This window comes from Entelurus aequoreus, linkage group LG27, assembly GCF_033978785.1.
Source record: "Entelurus aequoreus isolate RoL-2023_Sb linkage group LG27, RoL_Eaeq_v1.1, whole genome shotgun sequence".
Classification (NCBI taxonomy): domain Eukaryota; kingdom Metazoa; phylum Chordata; class Actinopteri; order Syngnathiformes; family Syngnathidae; genus Entelurus; species Entelurus aequoreus.
In genome coordinates this window covers 7,759,306-7,784,427 of record NC_084757.1, presented here as the reverse complement: position 1 = coordinate 7,784,427, position 25,122 = coordinate 7,759,306, and the positions used below count along the sequence as shown (strand labels likewise).

General features: G+C 45.3%; 1 protein-coding gene across 1 annotated transcript in view; it reads left to right on the top strand.

Moving 5' to 3' along the window:
* Positions 1-868: 868 nt before the first annotated feature.
* Positions 869-25,122, top strand: part of LOC133644092 (NACHT domain- and WD repeat-containing protein 1-like) — a 24,884-nt gene continuing 630 nt past the window's right edge. The window contains exons 1-15 of the mRNA XM_062038415.1: positions 869-878; positions 949-1,065; positions 1,127-1,481; positions 1,704-2,991; positions 10,326-10,529; positions 10,603-10,756; positions 10,817-10,934; positions 10,999-11,154; positions 11,222-11,419; positions 11,483-11,605; positions 11,666-11,865; positions 14,898-15,160; positions 15,226-15,308; positions 15,379-15,527; positions 15,604-15,868. Of these exons, the coding sequence (XP_061894399.1) occupies positions 1,042-1,065; positions 1,127-1,481; positions 1,704-2,991; positions 10,326-10,529; positions 10,603-10,756; positions 10,817-10,934; positions 10,999-11,154; positions 11,222-11,419; positions 11,483-11,605; positions 11,666-11,865; positions 14,898-15,160; positions 15,226-15,308; positions 15,379-15,527; positions 15,604-15,868 (3,580 nt within the window). The 5' untranslated portion in view covers positions 869-878; positions 949-1,041. The remainder of the gene's footprint in view (positions 879-948; positions 1,066-1,126; positions 1,482-1,703; positions 2,992-10,325; positions 10,530-10,602; positions 10,757-10,816; positions 10,935-10,998; positions 11,155-11,221; positions 11,420-11,482; positions 11,606-11,665; positions 11,866-14,897; positions 15,161-15,225; positions 15,309-15,378; positions 15,528-15,603; positions 15,869-25,122) is intronic.

Here is a 25,122-nt window from a genome sequence, read left to right as displayed (position 1 = left end):
GGAACGGTCTTAGTCATAAAAATGTCAAAAATAAGTCATATCATATTTTCTTTCAAGGCTTAAACCTCTAGATCAACTTCAGATCTGTCGATAACATTTTCTTACATTTCTTAAAATGTTTAAAAAAAAAAAAAGGAAGTGAGAACTTGAATAAATCTAGATTTAGAACCGTGATAATGGCAAGAAGTCTTTCAATCAGGGTGTTAGTTTATGGAACAAACTTGACAATGGAATAAAACAATGTAAATCTCTTTCTGTATTAAAAACAAAGTAAAATCATGATGATGAAAAGATATGACTGTAGAATTATTGGTTTAATTGTTGTAAAATGAAAATATGGCTTTGTAGTTGCCGACTTTAAATGTCAATTGTTGTATTTGTGAAAATAGAGGGAAGATATAAGTTTGTACCTTCTTTCTGCTCCTTTTCATTCATCTTTTACTTTAATGTTATGTTGATGTTTTTTATTTTATTCCTCTGTTTGATTTTTTATGAATGAAATAAATAATTGAACTGAACGGAGCCTTCTGTAAGTCAATAATCCAAGACAACATTGATTTTGATTCGTTATTATATTTTGAGCAATAACAGTTTTACATTTAAAAAACAGCTCTGTGTTATTAGTGTCGATATTGCCACTTTTTCTTGTTACATTTCAACTGTTTGCTCTTTTATGCCACTTTTTCTTTGTGTTTTGTAATAGTATTTCTATATTGTGCCGCGGGCCGTTAAGACAGCTGCGGGCCACACTTTGGACACCCTCGGTTTACCCTTGCAGTCTGTGACTTGCAGACATGAGCGGCGAGAGGAGGGCTCTCCTGGAGAAAGCATACCCACAAGTCCTCGCTTTTTGCCGCAGTATGGGCTTGGCGTTTGAGGTCAGTCCGCCTCCATCTGGAAGCCACGGTGGTGGGCGTGGCTCATTCAATTATGTCACTTCCTGTTTAGGTGGTGGACCTGCGCTGGGGGATTGGAAAGGTGACGTCGGGGGAGCACGACACCTGTGAGCTTTCCCTGCGAGAGATCTCCATCAGCAAGAAGATGTCTGCCGGTCCCGCCTTTGTGGTGAGTGTTCGCGGCGCTCCCCGTGTGTCCCTGCATTTCACTTCCTGTTTGGGTTCCCAAGGCTCTGCTGGGGAACCGCTACGGCCACCGACCACTTCCTGCTGGGATCCCGCACAAACAGTTTGAGCTGCTTGTGTCCAAACTGGCTAACAAACCCGATGCCGTTAGTCTTCTGACTAACTGGTACATGAGGGACGACAACGCGGTCCCGCCCACCTACTTCCTGCAGCCAGTCACGACTCACTTCCTCCACTACAGCGACCTCCGGCCTGAGCGTGCAACGCAGTCTGACGAGGAGGGGGCTTCTTGGCGTGTAATTGAGGCGAGCTTGTTGCGGCAACTGCGCTTCGCTGCTGGCGAGGCCGAGGCTGCCGGCGACATCACGGCGAAGGAGCGAAGCGTCTTCTTCACATCGGGTCAGATCACGCACAAATATATATATATATATATATATATATATGTACATATACACATACAAAAGTGTATTGCAAGGGAGTACCGCTGCGGCCCACACGGACCACAGCTGGAGAAGAGATATTTTTGATGTCCTTCTAGGAGGGGCTCACGGATCAAAAATGGGACCCGGCCCTATGGTAAGAAACACTGGGCTAACTAATGTGTTGTCCTGTCGTTTGCAGTCACAGAGCAAGAGTTGGAGCACGGGTTCGAGAAGGACGGCGACGGCACCTCAGCACTGCTCTTTATTCGTGAGATCCCTCGCTTGGCGAGGGGCGGGCCGAGACGTCTTGCCAGGTTCATGGACGCCACGGGCGATGGGCTGTTGGATGCGGAAGCACAGGGCCTCCTCGCCGGCCTCAAGTCCCGCCTCTACGCCTCGTGCAAGGACATGGTGAACGTGCACTGGGTGGAGCTCAGCAGGGGGGCCATCGAGCCCAGACGCAAGGAGCACGCTCAGTACCTGGACGCCATGAGCGAGCAGTTTGTGTGTCAGATGAAGGCCAGGGTCATGGCGGCACTACAAGTTCTGAAGGAGGGCGGGCCCAGGAAAGTTTGGGGAAGCATGGAAGACACCAAACACGGGCGGCTGGCGGAAGAGGTCAGCCGCCATCTTGCCTTGAGCGGCCAGATGTGCCGCGGCCTCCATGGTAGGGAGGGGCTTCTGGCCAAGCTGTGCCTCGCCATGTGGGAGGCCACCAACGTCCGTCACGGGCCGCTGGTGGTGCACGGTGCCGCCGGTATGGGCAAGACGGCGCTCTTATGTAAGCTGGTGCAGGAGATGCGCACCGTGCTGGAGGCGCGGGCCACGGTGGTGGTCAGGTTGCTCGGTGCTCGCCATCTCCAGAGAGAAGACGTCGACCGTCTCCTCCTCAGCGTCTGCCTCCAGATCTGTCTGGCCTGTGGTTTGGCCCCGCCCACCTCGCTGAGCACGCACCAGGGAACGGTCAGCTTCTTTCAGGAACTTTTGCTCTCGGTTTCCCAACAGGGCGACGTGCTGCTCGTGGTCTTGGATGGTGTGGACCGATTGTGCGAGCGCCATCGCGCTCTCTGCTGGCTGCCCCAAGAGCTGCCGCCCAACGTCCACCTTGTCGTCTCCATGGACACCAACAGCGAGGCCTTCGCCGCCGCGCGCCTCAAGCTGAAGTCTGTGGAACATTTCTTCCAAGTGGAACGTCTGACGCGCGAAGACGGCCGACGCATCATGGAGTCGCAGCTCAGCGCGTGCCAGCGAACTTTGACCCCCGAGCAGGCCGGCGCCGCACTGCAGTGTTTCGACTCGACGGGGTGTCCCGTACACCTCCGACTTATCGTGTCTGCCGCTAAACGCTGGATGTCCTCCACCCCGCTGACGCGGCTTTGCTTGGGCGCCAACGCACAGGAAATGATGTCTGAGCTTTTCCTCATGCTGGAAGAGAAACACGGCAGGGAGATGGTGGGCGGGGCTTTGGGCTACATCGCACTGGCCAGGTGAGTTTTGTCAATCTGGCCACGCCCATAATGCGTCTAGGTCACTCATTAGCATAAATCAGTGGTTCTCAAACTTTTCACCGCATACCACCTCAGAAAACACTCTAACCACCATTATGACAACATTAAATACAGTAGTGTAGTAGACCTAAGTATTCATTAAGTACCACCATTATGACAACATTAAATACAGTAGTGTAGTAGACCTAAGTATTCATTAAGTACCACCATGATGACAACATTAAATACAGTAGTGTAGTAGACCTAAGTATTCATTAAGTACCACCATTATGACAACATTAAATACAGTAGTGTAGTAGACCTAAGTATTCATTAAGTACCACCATAATGACAACATTAAATACAGTAGTGTAGTAGACCTAAGTATTCATTAAGTACCACCATTATGACAACATTAAATACAGTAGTGTAGTAGACCTAAGTATTCATTAAGTACCACCATAATGACAACATTAAATACAGTAGTGTAGTAGACCTAAGTATTCATTAAGTACCACCATAATGACAACATTAAATACAGTAGTGTAGTAGACCTAAGTATTCATTAAGTACCACCATAATGACAACATTAAATACAGTAGTGTAGTAGACCTAAGTATTCATTAAGTACCACCATAATGACAACATTAAATACAGTAGTGTAGTAGACCTAAGTATTCATTAAGTACCACCATAATGACAACATTAAATACAGTAGTGTAGTAGACCTAAGTATTCATTAAGTACCACCATAATGACAACATTAAATACAGTAGTGTAGTAGACCTAAGTATTCATTAAGTACCACCATGATGACAACATTAAATACAGTAGTGTAGTAGACCTAAGTATTCATTAAGTACCACCATTATGACAACATTAAATACAGTAGTGTAATAGACCTAAGTATTCATTAAGTACCACCATCATTAAATACAGTAGTGTAGTAGACCTAAGTATTCATTAAGTACCACCATCATTAAATACAGTAGTGTAGTAGACCTAAGTATTCATTAAGTACCACCATAATGACATCATTAAATACAGTAGTGTAGTAGACCTAAGTATTCATTAAGTACCACCATAATGACAACATTAAATACAGTAGTGTAATAGACCTAAGTATTCATTAAGTACCACCATCATTAAATACAGTAGTGTAGTAGACCTAAGTATTCATTAAGTACCACCATCATTAAATACAGTAGTGTAGTAGACCTAAGTATTCATTAAGTACCACCATAATGACATCATTAAATACAGTAGTGTAGTAGACCTAAGTATTCATTAAGTACCACCATAATGACAACATTAAATACAGTAGTGTAGTAGACCTAAGTATTCATTAAGTACCACCATGATGACAACATTAAATACAGTAGTGTAGTAGACCTAAGTATTCATTAAGTACCACCATAATGACAACATTAAATACAGTAGTGTAGTAGACCTAAGTATTCATTAAGTACCACCATCATTAAATACAGTAGTGTAGTAGACCTAAGTATTCATTAAGTACCACCATCATTAAATACAGTAGTGTAGTAGACCTAAGTATTCATTAAGTACCACCATGATGACAACATTAAATACAGTAGTGTAGTAGACCTAAGTATTCATTAAGTACCACCATAATGACAACATTAAATACAGTAGTGTAGTAGACCTAAGTATTCATTAAGTACCACCATAATGACAACATTAAATACAGTAGTGTAGTAGACCTAAGTATTCATTAAGTACCACCATAATGACAACATTAAATACAGTAGTGTAGTAGACCTAAGTATTCATTAAGTACCACCATGATGACAACATTAAATACAGTAGTGTAGTAGACCTAAGTATTCATTAAGTACCACCATAATGACAACATTAAATACAGTAGTGTAGTAGACCTAAGTATTCATTAAGTACCACCATAATGACAACATTAAATACAGTAGTGTAGTAGACCTAAGTATTCATTAAGTACCACCATCATGACAACATTAAATACAGTAGTGTAGTAGACCTAAGTATTCATTAAGTACCACCATCATGACAACATTAAATACAGTAGTGTAGTAGACCTAAGTATTCATTAAGTACCACCATAATGACAACATTAAATACAGTAGTGTAGTAGACCTAAGTATTCATTAAGTACCACCATAATGACAACATTAAATACAGTAGTGTAGTAGACCTAAGTATTCATTAAGTACCACCATAATGACAACATTAAATACAGTAGTGTAGTACACCTAAGTATTCATTAAGTACCACTATAATGACAACATTAAATACAGTAGTGTAGTAGACCTAAGTATTCATTAAGTACCACCATAATGACAACATTAAATACAGTAGTGTAGTAGACCTAAGTATTCATTAAGTACCACCATCATGACAACATTAAATACAGTAGTGTAGTAGACCTAAGTATTCATTAAGTACCACCATAATGACAACATTAAATACAGTAGTGTAGTAGACCTAAGTATTCATTAAGTACCACCATAATGACAACATTAAATACAGTAGTGTAGTAGACCTAAGTATTCATTAAGTACCACCATAATGACAACATTAAATACAGTAGTGTAGTAGACCTAAGTATTCATTAAGTACCACCATCATGACAACATTAAATACAGTAGTGTAGTAGACCTAAGTATTCATTAAGTACCACCATAATGACAACATTAAATACAGTAGTGTAGTAGACCTAAGTATTCATTAAGTACCACCATAATGACAACATTAAATACAGTAGTGTAGTACACCTAAGTATTCATTAAGTACCACTATAATGACAACATTAAATACAGTAGTGTAGTAGACCTAAGTATTCATTAAGTACCACCATAATGACAACATTAAATACAGTAGTGTAGTAGACCTAAGTATTCATTAAGTACCACCATCATGACAACATTAAATACAGTAGTGTAGTAGACCTAAGTATTCATTAAGTACCACCATACCATAATGACAACATTAAATACAGTAGTGTAGTAGACCTAAGTATTCATTAAGTACCACCATAATGACAACATTAAATACAGTAGTGTAGTAGACCTAAGTATTCATTAAGTACCACCATAATGACAACATTAAATACAGTAGTGTAGTAGACCTAAGTATTCATTAAGTACCACCATAATGACAACATTAAATACAGTAGTGTAGTAGACCTAAGTATTCATTAAGTACCACCATTATGACAACATTAAATACAGTAGTGTAGTAGACCTAAGTATTCATTAAGTACCACCATAATGACAACATTAAATACAGTAGTGTAGTAGACCTAAGTATTCATTAAGTACCACCATAATGACAACATTAAATACAGTAGTGTAGTAGACCTAAGTATTCATTAAGTACCACCATAATGACAACATTAAATACAGTAGTGTAGTAGACCTAAGTATTCATTAAGTACCACCATAATGACATCATTAAATACAGTAGTGTAGTAGACCTAAGTATTCATTAAGTACCACCATAATGACAACATTAAATACAGTAGTGTAGTAGACCTAAGTATTCATTAAGTACCACCATGATGACAACATTAAATACAGTAGTGTAGTAGACCTAAGTATTCATTAAGTACCACCATAATGACAACATTAAATACAGTAGTGTAGTAGACCTAAGTATTCATTAAGTACCACCATCATGACAACATTAAATACAGTAGTGTAGTAGACCTAAGTATTCATTAAGTACCACCATAATGACAACATTAAATACAGTAGTGTAGTAGACCTAAGTATTCATTAAGTACCACCATAATGACAACATTAAATACAGTAGTGTAGTACACCTAAGTATTCATTAAGTACCACTATAATGACAACATTAAATACAGTAGTGTAGTAGACCTAAGTATTCATTAAGTACCACCATAATGACAACATTAAATACAGTAGTGTAGTAGACCTAAGTATTCATTAAGTACCACCATCATGACAACATTAAATACAGTAGTGTAGTAGACCTAAGTATTCATTAAGTACCACCATACCATAATGACAACATTAAATACAGTAGTGTAGTAGACCTAAGTATTCATTAAGTACCACCATAATGACAACATTAAATACAGTAGTGTAGTAGACCTAAGTATTCATTAAGTACCACCATAATGACAACATTAAATACAGTAGTGTAGTAGACCTAAGTATTCATTAAGTACCACCATAATGACAACATTAAATACAGTAGTGTAGTAGACCTAAGTATTCATTAAGTACCACCATTATGACAACATTAAATACAGTAGTGTAGTAGACCTAAGTATTCATTAAGTACCACCATAATGACAACATTAAATACAGTAGTGTAGTAGACCTAAGTATTCATTAAGTACCACCATAATGACATCATTAAATACAGTAGTGTAGTAGACCTAAGTATTCATTAAGTACCACCATTATGACAACATTAAATACAGTAGTGTAATAGACCTAAGTATTCATTAAGTACCACCATCATTAAATACAGTAGTGTAGTAGACCTAAGTATTCATTAAGTACCACCATCATTAAATACAGTAGTGTAGTAGACCTAAGTATTCATTAAGTACCACCATAATGACATCATTAAATACAGTAGTGTAGTAGACCTAAGTATTCATTAAGTACCACCATAATGACAACATTAAATACAGTAGTGTAGTAGACCTAAGTATTCATTAAGTACCACCATGATGACAACATTAAATACAGTAGTGTAGTAGACCTAAGTATTCATTAAGTACCACCATAATGACAACATTAAATACAGTAGTGTAGTAGACCTAAGTATTCATTAAGTACCACCATCATGACAACATTAAATACAGTAGTGTAGTAGACCTAAGTATTCATTAAGTACCACCATCATGACAACATTAAATACAGTAGTGTAGTAGACCTAAGTATTCATTAAGTACCACCATAATGACAACATTAAATACAGTAGTGTAGTAGACCTAAGTATTCATTAAGTACCACCATAATGACAACATTAAATACAGTAGTGTAGTAGACCTAAGTATTCATTAAGTACCACCATAATGACAACATTAAATACAGTAGTGTAGTACACCTAAGTATTCATTAAGTACCACTATAATGACAACATTAAATACAGTAGTGTAGTAGACCTAAGTATTCATTAAGTACCACCATAATGACAACATTAAATACAGTAGTGTAGTAGACCTAAGTATTCATTAAGTACCACCATCATGACAACATTAAATACAGTAGTGTAGTAGACCTAAGTATTCATTAAGTACCACCATACCATAATGACAACATTAAATACAGTAGTGTAGTAGACCTAAGTATTCATTAAGTACCACCATAATGACAACATTAAATACAGTAGTGTAGTAGACCTAAGTATTCATTAAGTACCACCATAATGACAACATTAAATACAGTAGTGTAGTAGTACTAAGTATTCATTAAGTACCACCATAATGACAACATTAAATACAGTAGTGTAGTAGACCTAAGTATTCATTAAGTACCACCATAATGACAACATTAAATACAGTAGTGTAGTAGACCTAAGTATTCATTAAGTACCACCATAATGACAACATTAAATACAGTAGTGTAGTAGACCTAAGTATTCATTAAGTACCACCATTATGACAACATTAAATACAGTAGTGTAGTAGACCTAAGTATTCATTAAGTACCACCATAATGACAACATTAAATACAGTAGTGTAGTAGACCTAAGTATTCATTAAGTACCACCATAATGACATCATTAAATACAGTAGTGTAGTAGACCTAAGTATTCATTAAGTACCACCATTATGACAACATTAAATACAGTAGTGTAATAGACCTAAGTATTCATTAAGTACCACCATCATTAAATACAGTAGTGTAGTAGACCTAAGTATTCATTAAGTACCACCATCATTAAATACAGTAGTGTAGTAGACCTAAGTATTCATTAAGTACCACCATAATGACATCATTAAATACAGTAGTGTAGTAGACCTAAGTATTCATTAAGTACCACCATAATGACAACATTAAATACAGTAGTGTAGTAGACCTAAGTATTCATTAAGTACCACCATAATGACAACATTAAATACAGTAGTGTAGTAGACCTAAGTATTCATTAAGTACCACCATCATGACAACATTAAATACAGTAGTGTAGTAGACCTAAGTATTCATTAAGTACCACCATAATGACAACATTAAATACAGTAGTGTAGTAGACCTAAGTATTCATTAAGTACCACCATAATGACAACATTAAATACAGTAGTGTAGTAGACCTAAGTATTCATTAAGTACCACCATAATGACAACATTAAATACAGTAGTGTAGTACACCTAAGTATTCATTAAGTACCACTATAATGACAACATTAAATACAGTAGTGTAGTAGACCTAAGTATTCATTAAGTACCACCATAATGACAACATTAAATACAGTAGTGTAGTAGACCTAAGTATTCATTAAGTACCACCATTATGACAACATTAAATACAGTAGTGTAGTAGACCTAAGTATTCATTAAGTACCACCATACCATAATGACAACATTAAATACAGTAGTGTAGTAGACCTAAGTATTCATTAAGTACCACCATAATGACAACATTAAATACAGTAGTGTAGTAGACCTAAGTATTCATTAAGTACCACCATCATGACAACATTAAATACAGTAGTGTAGTAGACCTAAGTATTCATTAAGTACCACCATACCATAATGACAACATTAAATACAGTAGTGTAGTAGACCTAAGTATTCATTAAGTACCACCATAATGACAACATTAAATACAGTAGTGTAGTAGACCTAAGTATTCATTAAGTACCACCATAATGACAACATTAAATACAGTAGTGTAGTAGACCTAAGTATTCATTAAGTACCACCATAATGACAACATTAAATACAGTAGTGTAGTAGTACTAAGTATTCATTAAGTACCACCATAATGACAACATTAAATACAGTAGTGTAGTAGACCTAAGTATTCATTAAGTACCACCATAATGACAACATTAAATACAGTAGTGTAGTAGACCTAAGTATTCATTAAAAGCAAGGTAGATTTTTTATTTGATGAGTATATTTATTATTTTGGCCACTAACATTACACACAGTTTGAATAGTAACACTGTGTTTGAATATTTAATGAAGCGTGCCACTAGATGGAGACAGCGTACCACAGCTTGAGAATCACTGACACGACGAACAAGTCTTTTGTTCTCAGTTGAGTGGTGGTAATGCTAATGTTAGCCTAGCCTGTTTGGCAATGCTAATGCTGAGACCCTTAAAAGCGGTGACATCATCATGTGACCACAGGGAAGGCCTGCTGGAGGCGGAGCTACGTGACATCATGTCGCTGGACAATGATATCATCAGCGAGGTGTACAAGTTTTCCCTCCCCCAGACGCCCGCCCTGATTCGGTTGCCCCCCCTGCTGTGGTCCCGCCTCCAAAGGGACCTGGAGGACCACCTGGAAGAGCGATGGACGTGTGGCGTTGCCGCCATCGCCTTCAGGGAGCGGTGATGAACACTTTTTGTAACCGTTCCATCAGATGTCTCCTCAAAGACCTAATCTTGTCTCTGATTCAATCAGGTGTCTGTTGGAGGCGGTCTCAGCACGCTATCTGACCACGGAGCGCAGGGGGCGGAGCTTGACCATCATGGCAGAGTACTTTCAGGGCGTGTGGTGTGGGAAACTGAAGCCGGTGGCTCTCCCGGGCCTGACGCTGCTGGTCGCTGACAGAAAGGTATGCAGTTAAGGAGCGTGGCGTTGGATCCCTCACCTGATTGGCTGTGGCATGTGTCAGGTCCCGCCCCAGCCGCTGTGGTTTGCTCCAGATTTAGCCAACGTCAGGAAGCTTCAGGAGTTGCCGTATCACCTGCTGCACGCCGGCCTGTGGGAGGAGCTACGTCGGGACGTCCTCGGTGGGTCCTTGTCAGAACTGAGAAAGACAACCACTTCCTGTTTGTCACTTCCTGTGTGCGTCAGGCAGCGCTGAGTGGCTTTTCTGTAAGAGCGCCGTAATGGGCGTGTCCAGTGTGATCCAGGACTTGGACCAGTGCTCCCTCTACATGGACTGCACGGAGACCCGCCTCCTGCGGGACGCTCTGGTCCTCATGGAGCCTGGTCTGGACTTCCTGGATGGTCCGTTACATCAAGTTGCCTCACATGTCTCCACGCCGGCTGCCATTTTCTTCTCCCTCCTACCCAGGGGCGTCGCACTTGTACACGGAGCTGCTGGCGCGACTGCGGCACTTAGCCACGCCCTTCCCTTCACTGATTGGCCGACTGTGCAGCCAGTGTGAGGAGTTCTTGCTGACGTGTTCCCAGCCCGTCCTCATCCCCAAGTGCAGCTTCCTGCCGCCGCCTGGGGGGGCGTTGCAGCACACGCTGACGGGCCTGAGAGGAGGTCAGAGGTCACGCCATTCCCGCCGCACACGCACGATGCATCACTCCCTCGCTGTGTCTTCAGGTGTGGTCTGCGTGGACGTCAGCGTGGAGGCGCAGCTTCTAGTCGCCGGTTCAGACGAAGGCGTGGTGGCGGTCTGGAGCCTCGCTGACGGACATCTTGAACGCACGCTGAGCGCTCACACGGGTTGGTCCACGCCAAGTCACGCCATCTTCCTTAAACATTAAACAAACTTTGCTCCCGCAGCCGCCATCTTGTCACTTAAGCTGATCCAAAGCCCCGCCCACTGCCTCTCATTGGGTGCTGATGGCTCTTTGAAGAGGTGGAGCCTGACAAGCGGCCAACAATTGCTGTGCGTTCAAGAGGCGTGGCCTGTTGACCACACCCCCTCACCGGTCCGCTTGCACCTGTGTGGTCAGCTGATCTTCGCCTACAACAGGACGCAGGTACGGCACAGTCTCCGCCTCCTCCTCCTCCTACACCTCCCGTGCAGGTGTCCATGTTGACAGTCTCCGCCTCCTCCTCCTCCTACACCTCCCGTGCAGGTGTCCATGTTGACAGTCTCCGCCTCCTCCTCCTCCTACACCTCCCCCTCCTCCCGTGCAGGTGTCCATGTTGACAGTCTCCTCCTCCTCCTCCTCCTCCTCCTCCTCCTACACCTCCCCCTCCTCCCGTGCAGGTGTCCATGTTGACAGTCTCCTCCTCCTCCTCCTCCTCCACCTCCCCCTCCTCCCGTGCAGGTGTCCATGTTGACAGTCTCCTCCTCCTCCTCCTCCTCCTCCTCCCCCTCCTCCCGTGCAGGTGTCCATGTTGACAGTCTCCTCCTCCTCCTCCTCCTCCTCCTCCCCCTCCTCCTATGCAGGTGTCCATGTTGACAGTCTCCTCCTCCTCCTCCTCCCTCCTCCTGTGCAGGTGTCCATGTTGACAGTCTCCTCCTCCTCCTCCTCCTGTGCAGGTGTCCATGTTGACAGTCTCCTCCTCCTCCTCCGCCTCCTGTGCAGGTGTCCATGTTGACAGTCTCCTCCTCCTCCTCCTCCTCTGCCTCCTCCTGTGCAGGTGTCCATGTTGACAGTCTCCTCCTCCTCCCCCTCCTCCTGTGCAGGTGTCCATGTTGACAGTCTCCTCCTTCCCCTCCTCCTATGCAGGTGTCTATGTTGACAGTCTCCTCCTCCTCCTCCTCCTCCTGTGCAGGTGTCCATGTTGACAGTCTCCTCCTCCCCCTCCTCCTATGCAGGTGTCTATGTTGACAGTCTCCTCCTTCCCCTCCTCCTATGCAGGTGTCTATGTTGACAGTCTCCTCCTCCTCCCCCTCCTCCTGTGCAGGTGTCCATGTTGACAGTCTCCTCCTCCTCCCCCTCCTCCTGTGCAGGTGTCCATGTTGACAGTCTCCTCCTCCTCCTCCTCCTCCACCTCCCCCTCCTCCCGTGCAGGTGTCCATGTTGACAGTCTCCTCCTCCTCCTCCTCCTCCTCCCCCTCCTCCCGTGCAGGTGTCCATGTTGACAGTCTCCTCCTCCTCCTCCTCCCCCTCCTCCTATGCAGGTGTCCATGTTGACAGTCTCCTCCTCCTCCTCCTCCTCCTCCTGTGCAGGTGTCCATGTTGACAGTCTCCTCCTCCTCCTCCTCCTGTGCAGGTGTCCATGTTGACAGTCTCCTCCTCCTCCTCCGCCTCCTGTGCAGGTGTCCATGTTGACAGTCTCCTCCTCCTCCCCCTCCTCCTGTGCAGGTGTCCATGTTGACAGTCTCCTCCTCCTCTGCCTCCTCCTATGCAGGTGTCCATGTTGACAGTCTCCTCCTCCTCTGCCTCCTCCTGTGCAGGTGTCCATGTTGACAGTCTCCTCCTCCTCCCCCTCCTCCTGTGCAGGTGTCCATGTTGACAGTCTCCTCCTCCTCCTCCTCCTCCTCCTGTGCAGGTGTCCATGTTGACAGTCTCCTCCTCCTCCCCCTCCTCCTGTGCAGGTGTCCATGTTGACAGTCTCCTCCTCCTCCCCCTCCTCCTATGCAGGTGTCTATGTTGACAGTCTCCTCCTCCTCCTCCTCCTCCCCCTCCTCCTATGCAGGTGTCCATGTTGACAGTCTCCTCCTCCTTCCCCTCCTCCTATGCAGGTGTCTATGTTGACAGTCTCCTCCTCCTCCCCCTCCTCCTATGCAGGTGTCTATGTTGACAGTCTCCTCCTCCTCCCCCTCCTCCTATGCAGGTGTCTATGTTGACAGTCTCCTCCTCCTCCCCCTCCTCCTATGCAGGTGTCTATGTTGACAGTCTCCTCCTCCTCCTCCTCCTATGCAGGTGTCTATGTTGACAGTCTCCTCCTCCTCCTCCTCCTATGCAGGTGTCTATGTTGACAGTCTCCTCCTCCCCCTCCTCCTATGCAGGTGTCTATGTTGACAGTCTCCTCCTCCTCCCCCTCCTCCTGTGCAGGTGTCCATGTTGACAGTCTCCTCCTCCTCCCCCTCCTCCTGTGCAGGTGTCCATGTTGACAGTCTCCTCCTCCCCCTCCTCCTATGCAGGTGTCTATGTTGACAGTCTCCTCCTCCCCCTCCTCCTATGCAGGTGTCCATGTTGACAGTCTCCTCCTCCTCCCCCTCCTCCTATGCAGGTGTCCATGTTGACAGTCTCCTCCTCCTCCTCCTCCTCCTCCTCCTCCTCCTCCTCCTATGCAGGTGTCTATGTTGACAGTCTCCTCCTCCCCCTCCTCCTATGCAGGTGTCTATGTTGACAGTCTCCTCCTCCTCCCCTCCTCCTGTGCAGGTGTCCATGTTGACAGTCTCCTCCTCCTCCCCCTCCTCCTGTGCAGGTGTCCATGTTGACAGTCTCCTCCTCCCCCCTCCTCCTATGCAGGTGTCTATGTTGACAGTCTCCTCCTCCCCCTCCTCCTATGCAGGTGTCCATGTTGACAGTCTCCTCCTCCTCCCCCTCCTCCTATGCAGGTGTCCATGTTGACAGTCTCCTCCTCCTCCCCCTCCTCCTATGCAGGTGTCCATGTTGACAGTCTCCTCCTCCTCCTCCTCCTCCTCCTCCTCCCCCTCCTCCTATGCAGGTGTCCATGTTGACAGTCTCCTCCTCCTCCCCCTCCTCCTATGCAGGTGTCCATGTTGACAGTCTCCTCCTCCTCCCCCTCCTCCTATGCAGGTGTCTATGTTGACAGTCTCCTCCTCCTCCTGTGCAGGTGTCCATGTTGACAGTCTCCTCCTTCCCCTCCTCCTATGCAGGTGTCTATGTTGACAGTCTCCTCCTCCTTCCCCTCCTCCTATGCAGGTGTCCATGTTGACAGTCTCCTCCTCCTCCCCCTCCTCCTGTGCAGGTGTCCATGTTGACAGTCTCCTCCTTCCCCTCCTCCTATGCAGGTGTCTATGTTGACAGTCTCCTCCTCCTCCCCCTCCTCCTGTGCAGGTGTCCATGTTGACAGTCTCCTCCTTCCCCTCCTCCTATGCAGGTGTCTATGTTGACAGTCTCCTCCTCCTCCCCCTCCTCCTGTGCAGGTGTCCATGTTGACGTCAGACGGCGTGCCCACGCTCCTGCTCGCCGGCCATGACGGCTCGCTGTGTCTGGGAATTCTGGAGGATTCCGTGATGGTTCTGTCTGACTCGGGCCAGGTGAGAATATTGGGGCCTGGAGGCGGAGCTTCAGGTGTGGCCATCCAGCTGGAAGACTGGGGGCGGACTTTGACGGCCATCAACAGCGTCACACTCCCCAAGCGTGCAAAAGTCTTCCTGGTTTCCTCTGAAGGCTTTCTCTACCAGGTGTGTTCTCCTCCGCTCAGGTGACACGCCTGATCCTCATCCTGATCATGTGACTCTAGATCTCCAGGTCGGGAAAGCACTCGCGTGTCCACTTTCCTGTGCGGCCATCTTTGTTTTCTGTCACTGCTGATGAGAAAATCCTCTTAGCGGGTAAAGTTAGCATTGAAGCTAAAGGAAGCATCTTAGCTTGCTTTAAAATGTGTGTCATGTGATCTCACAGGAAGTGATGTCACTTTGAGCCTCTTCAACATCCACATTGACTCCATCCATAGTTTTCTCCAACTCAAACATGACGCCGGCGTCCTGTGTGCTTGCGTCTCGCCTGACACGCGACTCATCGCCACCGGCGCCATCGACCAGCTCATACGAGTGTGACGCCACACACACACTCTTTTAACTTTGTGTTGGATTTAACTCTGTGTGTGCGTGTGCGTGTGTGTGTCAGGTGTGGTCGGTGACCACCGGAGCCTTGCTGGACGTTTTTTGCGGTTCCGACGCTCCAATCACGCGTGTCCTTTTCTACGAGCGCTTCCTTGTGTCCACGTGTGCAGCTGCCTCCTGTCTGCACGTGTGGGCTGTCAATCACCACAAGCCTCCCGCCCACATCCCCGCAGGCTCCGCCCACGCGGCCATCACTAAGGACGCAGAGCAGGTTTTTTACGTGAGTGGCCATGAACCCTCGCAGGTGGTGAGCTGGAACAACAACACAGGTGTGTCAGCACTTCTCTCATTTATTGCCGTCTTGGCGTGTTGTTGCCATGTTGTTGCCGTCTTGGCGTGTTGTTGGTGTGTTAGCGTGTTGTTGCCATGTTGTTGCCGTCTTGGCGTGTTGTTGGTGTGTTAGCGTGTTGTTGCCATGTTGTTGCCGTCTTGGCGTGTTGTTGGTGTGTTAGCGTGTTGTTGCCGTCTTGGCGTGTTGTTGCCATGTTGTTGCCGTCTTGGCGTGTTGTTGCCATGTTGTTGCAGTCTTGGCGTGTTGTTGGTGTGTTAGCGTGTTGTTGCCATGTTGTTGCCGTCTTAGCGTGTTGTTGCCATGTTGTTGCCGTCTTGGCGTGTTGTTGCCATGTTGTTGCAGTCTTGGCGTGTTGTTGCCATGTTGTTGCCGTCTTGGCGTGTTGTTGCCATGTTGTGGCCATCTTGGCGTGTTGTTGGTGTGTTAGCGTGTTGTTACCATGTTGTTGCCATGTTGTTGCCGTCTTGGCATGTTGTTGCCATGTTGTTGCCGTCTTGGCATGTTGTTGCCATGTTGTTGCCGTCTTGGCATGTTGTTGCCATGTTGTTGCCGTCTTGGCGTGTTGTTGGTGTGTTAGCGTGTTGTTGCCATGTTGTTGCCGTCTTGGCATGTTGTTGCCGTCTTGGCGTGTTGTTGGTGTGTTAGTGTGTTGTTGCTGCTTTGTTGAGTTATGTTGATGCATGTTTGTGTGTTGGCATGTTAGTGTGTTGTGGTGTGTTGTTGCCGTGTTAGTGTGTTGTTGCTGCTTTGTTGAGTTATCATGTTGAGGCATGTTTGTGTGTTGGCATGTTAGCGTGTTGTGGTGTGTTGTTGCCGTGTTAGTGTGTTGTTGCTGCTTTGTTGAGTTATCATGTTGAGGCATGTTGTGTGTGTGTTGGCATGTTAGCGTGTTGTGGTGTTGGTGTGTTGTTGCGTGTTAGTGTGTTGTTGCTGCTTTGTTGAGTTATCATGTTGAGGCATGTTGTGTGTGTGTTGGCATGTTAGCGTGTTGTGGTGTTGGCGTGTTAGTGTGTTGTTGCTGCTTTGTTGAGTTATCATGTTGAGGCATGTTGTGTGTGTGTTGGCATGTTAGCGTGTTGTGGTGTTGGCGTGTTAGTGTGTTGTTGCTGCTTTGTTGAGTTATCATGTTGAGGCATGTTGTGTGTGTGTTGGCATGTTAGCGTGTTGTGGTGTTGGCGTGTTAGTGTGTTGTTGCTGCTTTGTTGAGTTATCATGTTGAGGCATGTTGTGTGTGTGTTGGCATGTTAGCGTGTTGTGGTGTTGGCGTGTTAGTGTGTTGTTGCTGCTTTGTTGAGTTATCATGTTGAGGCATGTTGTGTGTGTGTTGGCATGTTAGCGTGTTGTGGTGTTGGCGTGTTAGTGTGATGCTGCTTTGTTGAGTTATCATGTTGAGGCATGTGTGTGTGTTGGCATGTTAGCGTGTTGTGGTGTTGGCGTGTAGTGTGTTGTAGCTGCTTTGTTGAGTTATCATGTTGAGGCATGTTGTGTGTGTGTTGGCATGTTAGCGTGTTGTGGTGTTGGCGTGTTAGTGTGTTGTTGCTGCTTTGTTGAGTTATCATGTTGAGGCATGTTGTGTGTGTGTTGGCATGTTAGCGTGTTGTGGTGTTGGCGTGTTAGTGTGTTGTTGCTGCTTTGTTGAGTTATCATGTTGAGGCATGTTGTGTGTGTGTTGGCATGTTAGCGTGTTGTGGTGTTGGCGTGTTAGTGTGTTGTTGCTGCTTTGTTGAGTTATCATGTTGAGGCATGTTGTGTGTGTGTTGGCATGTTAGCGTGTTGTGGTGTTGGCGTGTTAGTGTGATGCTGCTTTGTTGAGTTATCATGTTGAGGCATGTGTGTGTGTTGGCATGTTAGCGTGTTGTGGTGTTGGCGTGTTAGTGTGTTGTAGCTGCTTTGTTGAGTTATCATGTTGAGGCATGTTGTGTGTGTGTTGGCATGTTAGCGTGTTGTGGTGTTGGCGTGTTAGTGTGTTGTTGCTGCTTTGTTGAGTTATCATGTTGAGGCATGTGTGTGTGTTGGCATGTTAGCGTGTTGTGGTGTTGGCGTGTTAGTGTGTTGTTGCTGCTTTGTTGAGTTATCATGTTGAGGCATGTTGTGTGTGTGTTGGCATGTTAGCGTGTTGTGGTGTTGGCGTGTTAGTGTGTTGTAGCTGCTTTGTTGAGTTATCATGTTGAGGCATGTTGTGTGTGTGTTGGCATGTTAGCGTGTTGTGGTGTTGGCGTGTTAGTGTGTTGTAGCTGCTTTGTTGAGTTATCATGTTGAGGCATGTTGTGTGTGTGTTGGCATGTTAGCGTGTTGTGGTGTTGGCGTGTTAGTGTGTTGTTGCTGCTTTGTTGAGTTATCATGTTGAGGCATGTTGTGTGTGTGTTGGCATGTTAGCGTGTTGTGGTGTTGGCGTGTTAGTGTGTTGTAGCTGCTTTGTTGAGTTATCATGTTGAGGCATGTTGTGTGTGTGTTGGCATGTTAGCGTGTTGTGGTGTTGGCGTGTTAGTGTGTTGTAGCTGCTTTGTTGAGTTATCATGTTGAGGCATGTTGTGTGTGTGTTGGCATGTTAGCGTGTTGTGGTGTTGGCGTGTTAGTGTGTTGTAGCTGCTTTGTTGAGTTATCATGTTGAGGCATGTTGTGTGTGTGTTGGCATGTTAGCGTGTTGTGGTGTTGGCGTGTTAGTGTGTTGTTGCTGCTTTGTTGAGTTATGTTGAGGCATGTTGTGTGTGTGTTGGCATGTTAGCGTGTTGTGGTGTTGGCGTGTTAGTGTGATGTTGCTGCTTTGTTGAGTTATCATATTGAGGCATGTTGTGTGTGTGTTGGCATGTTAGCGTGTTGTGGTGTTGGCGTGTTAGTGTGTTGTAGCTGCTTTGTTGAGTTATCATGTTGAGGCATGTTGTGTGTGTGTTGGCATGTTAGCGTGTTGTGGTGTTGGCGTGTTAGTGTGTTGTAGCTGCTTTGTTGAGTTATCATGTTGAGGCATGTTGTGTGTGTGTTGGCATGTTAGCGTGTTGTGGTGTTGGCGTGTTAGTGTGTTGTTGCTGCTTTGTTGAGTTATCATGTTGAGGCATGTTGTGTGTGTGTTGGCATGTTAGCGTGTTGTGGTGTTGGCGTGTTAGTGTGTTGTAGCTGCTTTGTTGAGTTATCATGTTGAGGCATGTTGTGTGTGTGTTGGCATGTTAGCGTGTTGTGGTGTTGGCGTGTTAGTGTGTTGTAGCTGCTTTGTTGAGTTATCATGTTGAGGCATGTTGTGTGTGTGTTGGCATGTTAGCGTGTTGTGGTGTTGGCGTGTTAGTGTGTTGTAGCTGCTTTGTTGAGTTATCATGTTGAGGCATGTTGTGTGTGTGTTGGCATGTTAGCGTGTTGTGGTGTTGGCGTGTTAGTGTGTTGTTGCTGCTTTGTTGAGTTATCATGTTGAGGCATGTTGTGTGTGTGTTGGCATGTTAGCGTGTTGTGGTGTTGGCGTGTTAGTGTGATGTTGCTGCTTTGTTGAGTTATCATATTGAGGCATGTTGTGTGTGTGTTGGCATGTTAGCGTGTTGTGGTGTTGGCGTGTTAGTGTGTTGTTGCTGCTTTGTTGAGTTATCATGTTGAGGCATGTTGTGTGTGTGTTGGCATGTTAGCGTGTTGTGGTGTTGGCGTGTTAGTGTGTTGTAGCTGCTTTGTTGAGTTATCATGTTGAGGCATGTTGTGTGTGTGTTGGCATGTTAGCGTGTTGTGGTGTTGGCGTGTTAGTGTGATGTTGCTGCTTTGTTGAGTTATCATGTTGAGGCATGTTGTGTGTGTGTTGGCATGTTAGCGTGTTGTGGTGTTGGCGTGTTAGTGTGTTGTAGCTGCTTTGTTGAGTTATCATGTTGAGGCATGTTGTGTGTGTGTTGGCATGTTAGCGTGTTGTGGTGTTGGCGTGTTAGTGTGTTGTAGCTGCTTTGTTGAGTTATCATGTTGAGGCATGTTGTGTGTGTGTTGGCATGTTAGCGTGTTGTGGTGTTGGCGTGTTAGTGTGTTGTTGCTGCTTTGTTGAGTTATCATGTTGAGGCATGTTGTGTGTGTGTTGGCATGTTAGCGTGTTGTGGTGTTGGCGTGTTAGTGTGTTGTAGCTGCTTTGTTGAGTTATCATGTTGAGGCATGTTGTGTGTGTGTTGGCATGTTAGCGTGTTGTGGTGTTGGCGTGTTAGTGTGATGTTGCTGCTTTGTTGAGTTATCATATTGAGGCATGTTGTGTGTGTGTTGGCATGTTAGCGTGTTGTGGTGTTGGCGTGTTAGTGTGTTGTTGCTGCTTTGTTGAGTTATCATGTTGAGGCATGTTGTGTGTGTGTTGGCATGTTAGCGTGTTGTGGTGTTGGCGTGTTAGTGTGTTGTAGCTGCTTTGTTGAGTTATCATGTTGAGGCATGTTGTGTGTGTGTTGGCATGTTAGCGTGTTGTGGTGTTGGCGTGTTAGTGTGATGTTGCTGCTTTGTTGAGTTATCATATTGAGGCATGTTGTGTGTGTGTTGGCATGTTAGCGTGTTGTGGTGTTGGCGTGTTAGTGTGTTGTTGCTGCTTTGTTGAGTTATCATGTTGAGGCATGTTGTGTGTGTGTTGGCATGTTAGCGTGTTGTGGTGTTGGCGTGTTAGTGTGTTGTTGCTGCTTTGTTGAGTTATCATGTTGAGGCATGTTGTGTGTGTGTTGGCATGTTAGCGTGTTGTGGTGTTGGCGTGTTAGTGTGTTGTTGCTGCTTTGTTGAGTTATCATGTTGAGGCATGTTGTGTGTGTGTTGGCATGTTAGCGTGTTGTGGTGTTGGCGTGTTAGTGTGTTGTAAGCTGCTTTGTTGAGTTATCATGTTGAGGCATGTTGTGTGTGTGTTGGCATGTTAGCGTGTTGTGGTGTTGGCGTGTTAGTGTGTTGTAGCTGCTTTGTTGAGTTATCATGTTGAGGCATGTTGTGTGTGTGTTGGCATGTTAGCGTGTTGTGGTGTTGGCGTGTTAGTGTGTTGTAGCTGCTTTGTTGAGTTATCATGTTGAGGCATGTTGTGTGTGTGTTGGCATGTTAGCGTGTTGTGGTGTTGGCGTGTTAGTGTGTTGTTGCTGCTTTGTTGAGTTATCATGTTGAGGCATGTTGTGTGTGTGTTGGCATGTTAGCGTGTTGTGGTGTTGGCGTGTTAGTGTGATGTTGCTGCTTTGTTGAGTTATCATATTGAGGCATGTTGTGTGTGTGTTGGCATGTTAGCGTGTTGTGGTGTTGGCGTGTTAGTGTGTTGTTGCTGCTTTGTTGAGTTATCATGTTGAGGCATGTTGTGTGTGTGTTGGCATGTTAGCGTGTTGTGGTGTTGGCGTGTTAGTGTGTTGTAGCTGCTTTGTTGAGTTATCATGTTGAGGCATGTTGTGTGTGTGTTGGCATGTTAGCGTGTTGTGGTGTTGGCGTGTTAGTGTGATGTTGCTGCTTTGTTGAGTTATCATGTTGAGGCATGTTGTGTGTGTGTTGGCATGTTAGCGTGTTGTGGTGTTGGCGTGTTAGTGTGTTGTAGCTGCTTTGTTGAGTTATCATGTTGAGGCATGTTGTGTGTGTGTTGGCATGTTAGCGTGTTGTGGTGTTGGCGTGTTAGTGTGTTGTAGCTGCTTTGTTGAGTTATCATGTTGAGGCATGTTGTGTGTGTGTTGGCATGTTAGCGTGTTGTGGTGTTGGCGTGTTAGTGTGTTGTAGCTGCTTTGTTGAGTTATCATGTTGAGGCATGTTGTGTGTGTGTTGGCATGTTAGTGTGTTGTGGTGTTGGCGTGTTAGTGTGTTGTAGCTGCTTTGTTGAGTTATCATGTTGAGGCATGTTGTGTGTGTGTTGGCATGTTAGCGTGTTGTGGTGTTGGCGTGTTAGTGTGATGTTGCTGCTTTGTTGAGTTATCATATTGAGGCATGTTGTGTGTGTGTTGGCATGTTAGCGTGTTGTGGTGTTGGCGTGTTAGTGTGTTGTTGCTGCTTTGTTGAGTTATCATGTTGAGGCATGTTGTGTGTGTGTTGGCATGTTAGCGTGTTGTGGTGTTGGCGTGTTAGTGTGTTGTAGCTGCTTTGTTGAGTTATCATGTTGAGGCATGTTGTGTGTGTGTTGGCATGTTAGCGTGTTGTGGTGTTGGCGTGTTAGTGTGATGTTGCTGCTTTGTTGAGTTATCATATTGAGGCATGTTGTGTGTGTGTTGGCATGTTAGCGTGTTGTGGTGTTGGCGTGTTAGTGTGTTGTTGCTGCTTTGTTGAGTTATCATGTTGAGGCATGTTGTGTGTGTGTTGGCATGTTAGCGTGTTGTGGTGTTGGCGTGTTAGTGTGTTGTTGCTGCTTTGTTGAGTTATCATGTTGAGGCATGTTGTGTGTGTGTTGGCATGTTAGCGTGTTGTGGTGTTGGCGTGTTAGTGTGTTGTTGCTGCTTTGTTGAGTTATCATGTTGAGGCATGTTGTGTGTGTGTTGGCATGTTAGCGTGTTGTGGTGTTGGCGTGTTAGTGTGTTGTTGCTGCTTTGTTGAGTTATCATGTTGAGGCATGTTGTGTGTGTGTTGGCATGTTAGCGTGTTGTGGTGTTGGCGTGTTAGTGTGTTGTTGCTGCTTTGTTGAGTTATCATGTTGAGGCATGTTGTGTGTGTGTTGGCATGTTAGCGTGTTGTGGTGTTGGCGTGTTAGTGTGTTGTTGCTGCTTTGTTGAGTTATCATGTTGAGGCATGTTGTGTGTGTGTTGGCATGTTAGCGTGTTGTGGTGTTGGCGTGTTAGTGTGTTGTAGCTGCTTTGTTGAGTTATCATGTTGAGGCATGTTGTGTGTGTGTTGGCATGTTAGCGTGTTGTGGTGTTGGCGTGTTAGTGTGTTGTTGCTGCTTTGTTGAGTTATCATGTTGAGGCATGTTGTGTGTGTGTTGGCATGTTAGCGTGTTGTGGTGTTGGCGTGTTAGTGTGTTGTTGCTGCTTTGTTGAGTTATCATGTTGAGGCATGTTGTGTGTGTGTTGGCATGTTAGCGTGTTGTGGTGTTGGCGTGTTAGTGTGTTGTTGCTGCTTTGTTGAGTTATCATGTTGAGGCATGTTGTGTGTGTGTTGGCATGTTAGCGTGTTGTGGTGTTGGCGTGTTAGTGTGTTGTTGCTGCTTTGTTGAGTTATCATGTTGAGGCATGTTGTGTGTGTGTTGGCATGTTAGCGTGTTGTGGTGTTGGCGTGTTAGTGTGTTGTTGCTGCTTTGTTGAGTTATCATGTTGAGGCATGTTGTGTGTGTGTTGGCATGTTAGCGTGTTGTGGTGTTGGCGTGTTAGTGTGTTGTTGCTGCTTTGTTGAGTTATCATGTTGAGGCATGTTGTGTGTGTGTTGGCATGTTAGCGTGTTGTGGTGTTGGCGTGTTAGTGTGTTGTTGCTGCTTTGTTGAGTTATCATGTTGAGGCATGTTGTGTGTGTGTTGGCATGTTAGCGTGTTGTGGTGTTGGCGTGTTAGTGTGTTGTTGCTGCTTTGTTGAGTTATCATGTTGAGGCATGTTGTGTGTGTGTTGGCATGTTAGCGTGTTGTGGTGTTGGCGTGTTAGTGTGTTGTTGCTGCTTTGTTGAGTTATCATGTTGAGGCATGTTGTGTGTGTGTTGGCATGTTAGCGTGTTGTGGTGTTGGCGTGTTAGTGTGTTGTTGCTGCTTTGTTGAGTTATCATGTTGAGGCATGTTGTGTGTGTGTTGGCATGTTAGCGTGTTGTGGTGTTGGCGTGTTAGTGTGTTGTTGCTGCTTTGTTGAGTTATCATGTTGAGGCATGTTGTGTGTGTGTTGGCATGTTAGCGTGTTGTGGTGTTGGCGTGTTAGTGTGTTGTTGCTGCTTTGTTGAGTTATCATGTTGAGGCATGTTGTGTGTGTGTTGGCATGTTAGCGTGTTGTGGTGTTGGCGTGTTAGTGTGTTGTTGCTGCTTTGTTGAGTTATCATGTTGAGGCATGTTGTGTGTGTGTTGGCATGTTAGCGTGTTGTGGTGTTGGCGTGTTAGTGTGTTGTTGCTGCTTTGTTGAGTTATCATGTTGAGGCATGTTGTGTGTGTGTTGGCATGTTAGCGTGTTGTGGTGTTGGCGTGTTAGTGTGTTGTAGCTGCTTTGTTGAGTTATCATGTTGAGGCATGTTGTGTGTGTGTTGGCATGTTAGCGTGTTGTGGTGTTGGCGTGTTAGTGTGTTGTTGCTGCTTTGTTGAGTTATCATGTTGAGGCATGTTGTGTGTGTGTTGGCATGTTAGCGTGTTGTGGTGTTGGCGTGTTAGTGTGTTGTTGCTGCTTTGTTGAGTTATCATGTTGAGGCATGTTGTGTGTGTGTTGGCATGTTAGCGTGTTGTGGTGTTGGCGTGTTAGTGTGTTGTTGCTGCTTTGTTGAGTTATCATGTTGAGGCATGTTGTGTGTGTGTTGGCATGTTAGCGTGTTGTGGTGTTGGCGTGTTAGTGTGTTGTTGCTGCTTTGTTGAGTTATCATGTTGAGGCATGTTGTGTGTGTGTTGGCATGTTAGCGTGTTGTGGTGTTGGCGTGTTAGTGTGTTGTTGCTGCTTTGTTGAGTTATCATGTTGAGGCATGTTGTGTGTGTGTTGGCATGTTAGCGTGTTGTGGTGTTGGCGTGTTAGTGTGTTGTTGCTGCTTTGTTGAGTTATCATGTTGAGGCATGTTGTGTGTGTGTTGGCATGTTAGCGTGTTGTGGTGTTGGCGTGTTAGTGTGTTGTTGCTGCTTTGTTGAGTTATCATGTTGAGGCATGTTGTGTGTGTGTGGCATGTTAGCGTGTTGTGGTGTTGGCGTGTTAGTGTGTTGTTGCTGCTTTGTTGAGTTATCATGTTGAGGCATGTTGTGTGTGTGTTGGCATGTTAGCGTGTTGTGGTGTTGGCGTGTTAGTGTGTTGTTGCTGCTTTGTTGAGTTATCATGTTGAGGCATGTTGTGTGTGTGTTGGCATGTTAGCGTGTTGTGGTGTTGGCGTGTTAGTGTGTTGTTGCTGCTTTGTTGAGTTATCATGTTGAGGCATGTTGTGTGTGTGTTGGCATGTTAGCGTGTTGTGGTGTTGGCGTGTTAGTGTGTTGTTGCTGCTTTGTTGAGTTATCATGTTGAGGCATGTTGTGTGTGTGTTGGCATGTTAGCGTGTTGTGGTGTTGGCGTGTTAGTGTGTTGTTGCTGCTTTGTTGAGTTATCATGTTGAGGCATGTTGTGTGTGTGTTGGCATGTTAGCGTGTTGTGGTGTTGGCGTGTTAGTGTGTTGTTGCTGCTTTGTTGAGTTATCATGTTGAGGCATGTTGTGTGTGTGTTGGCA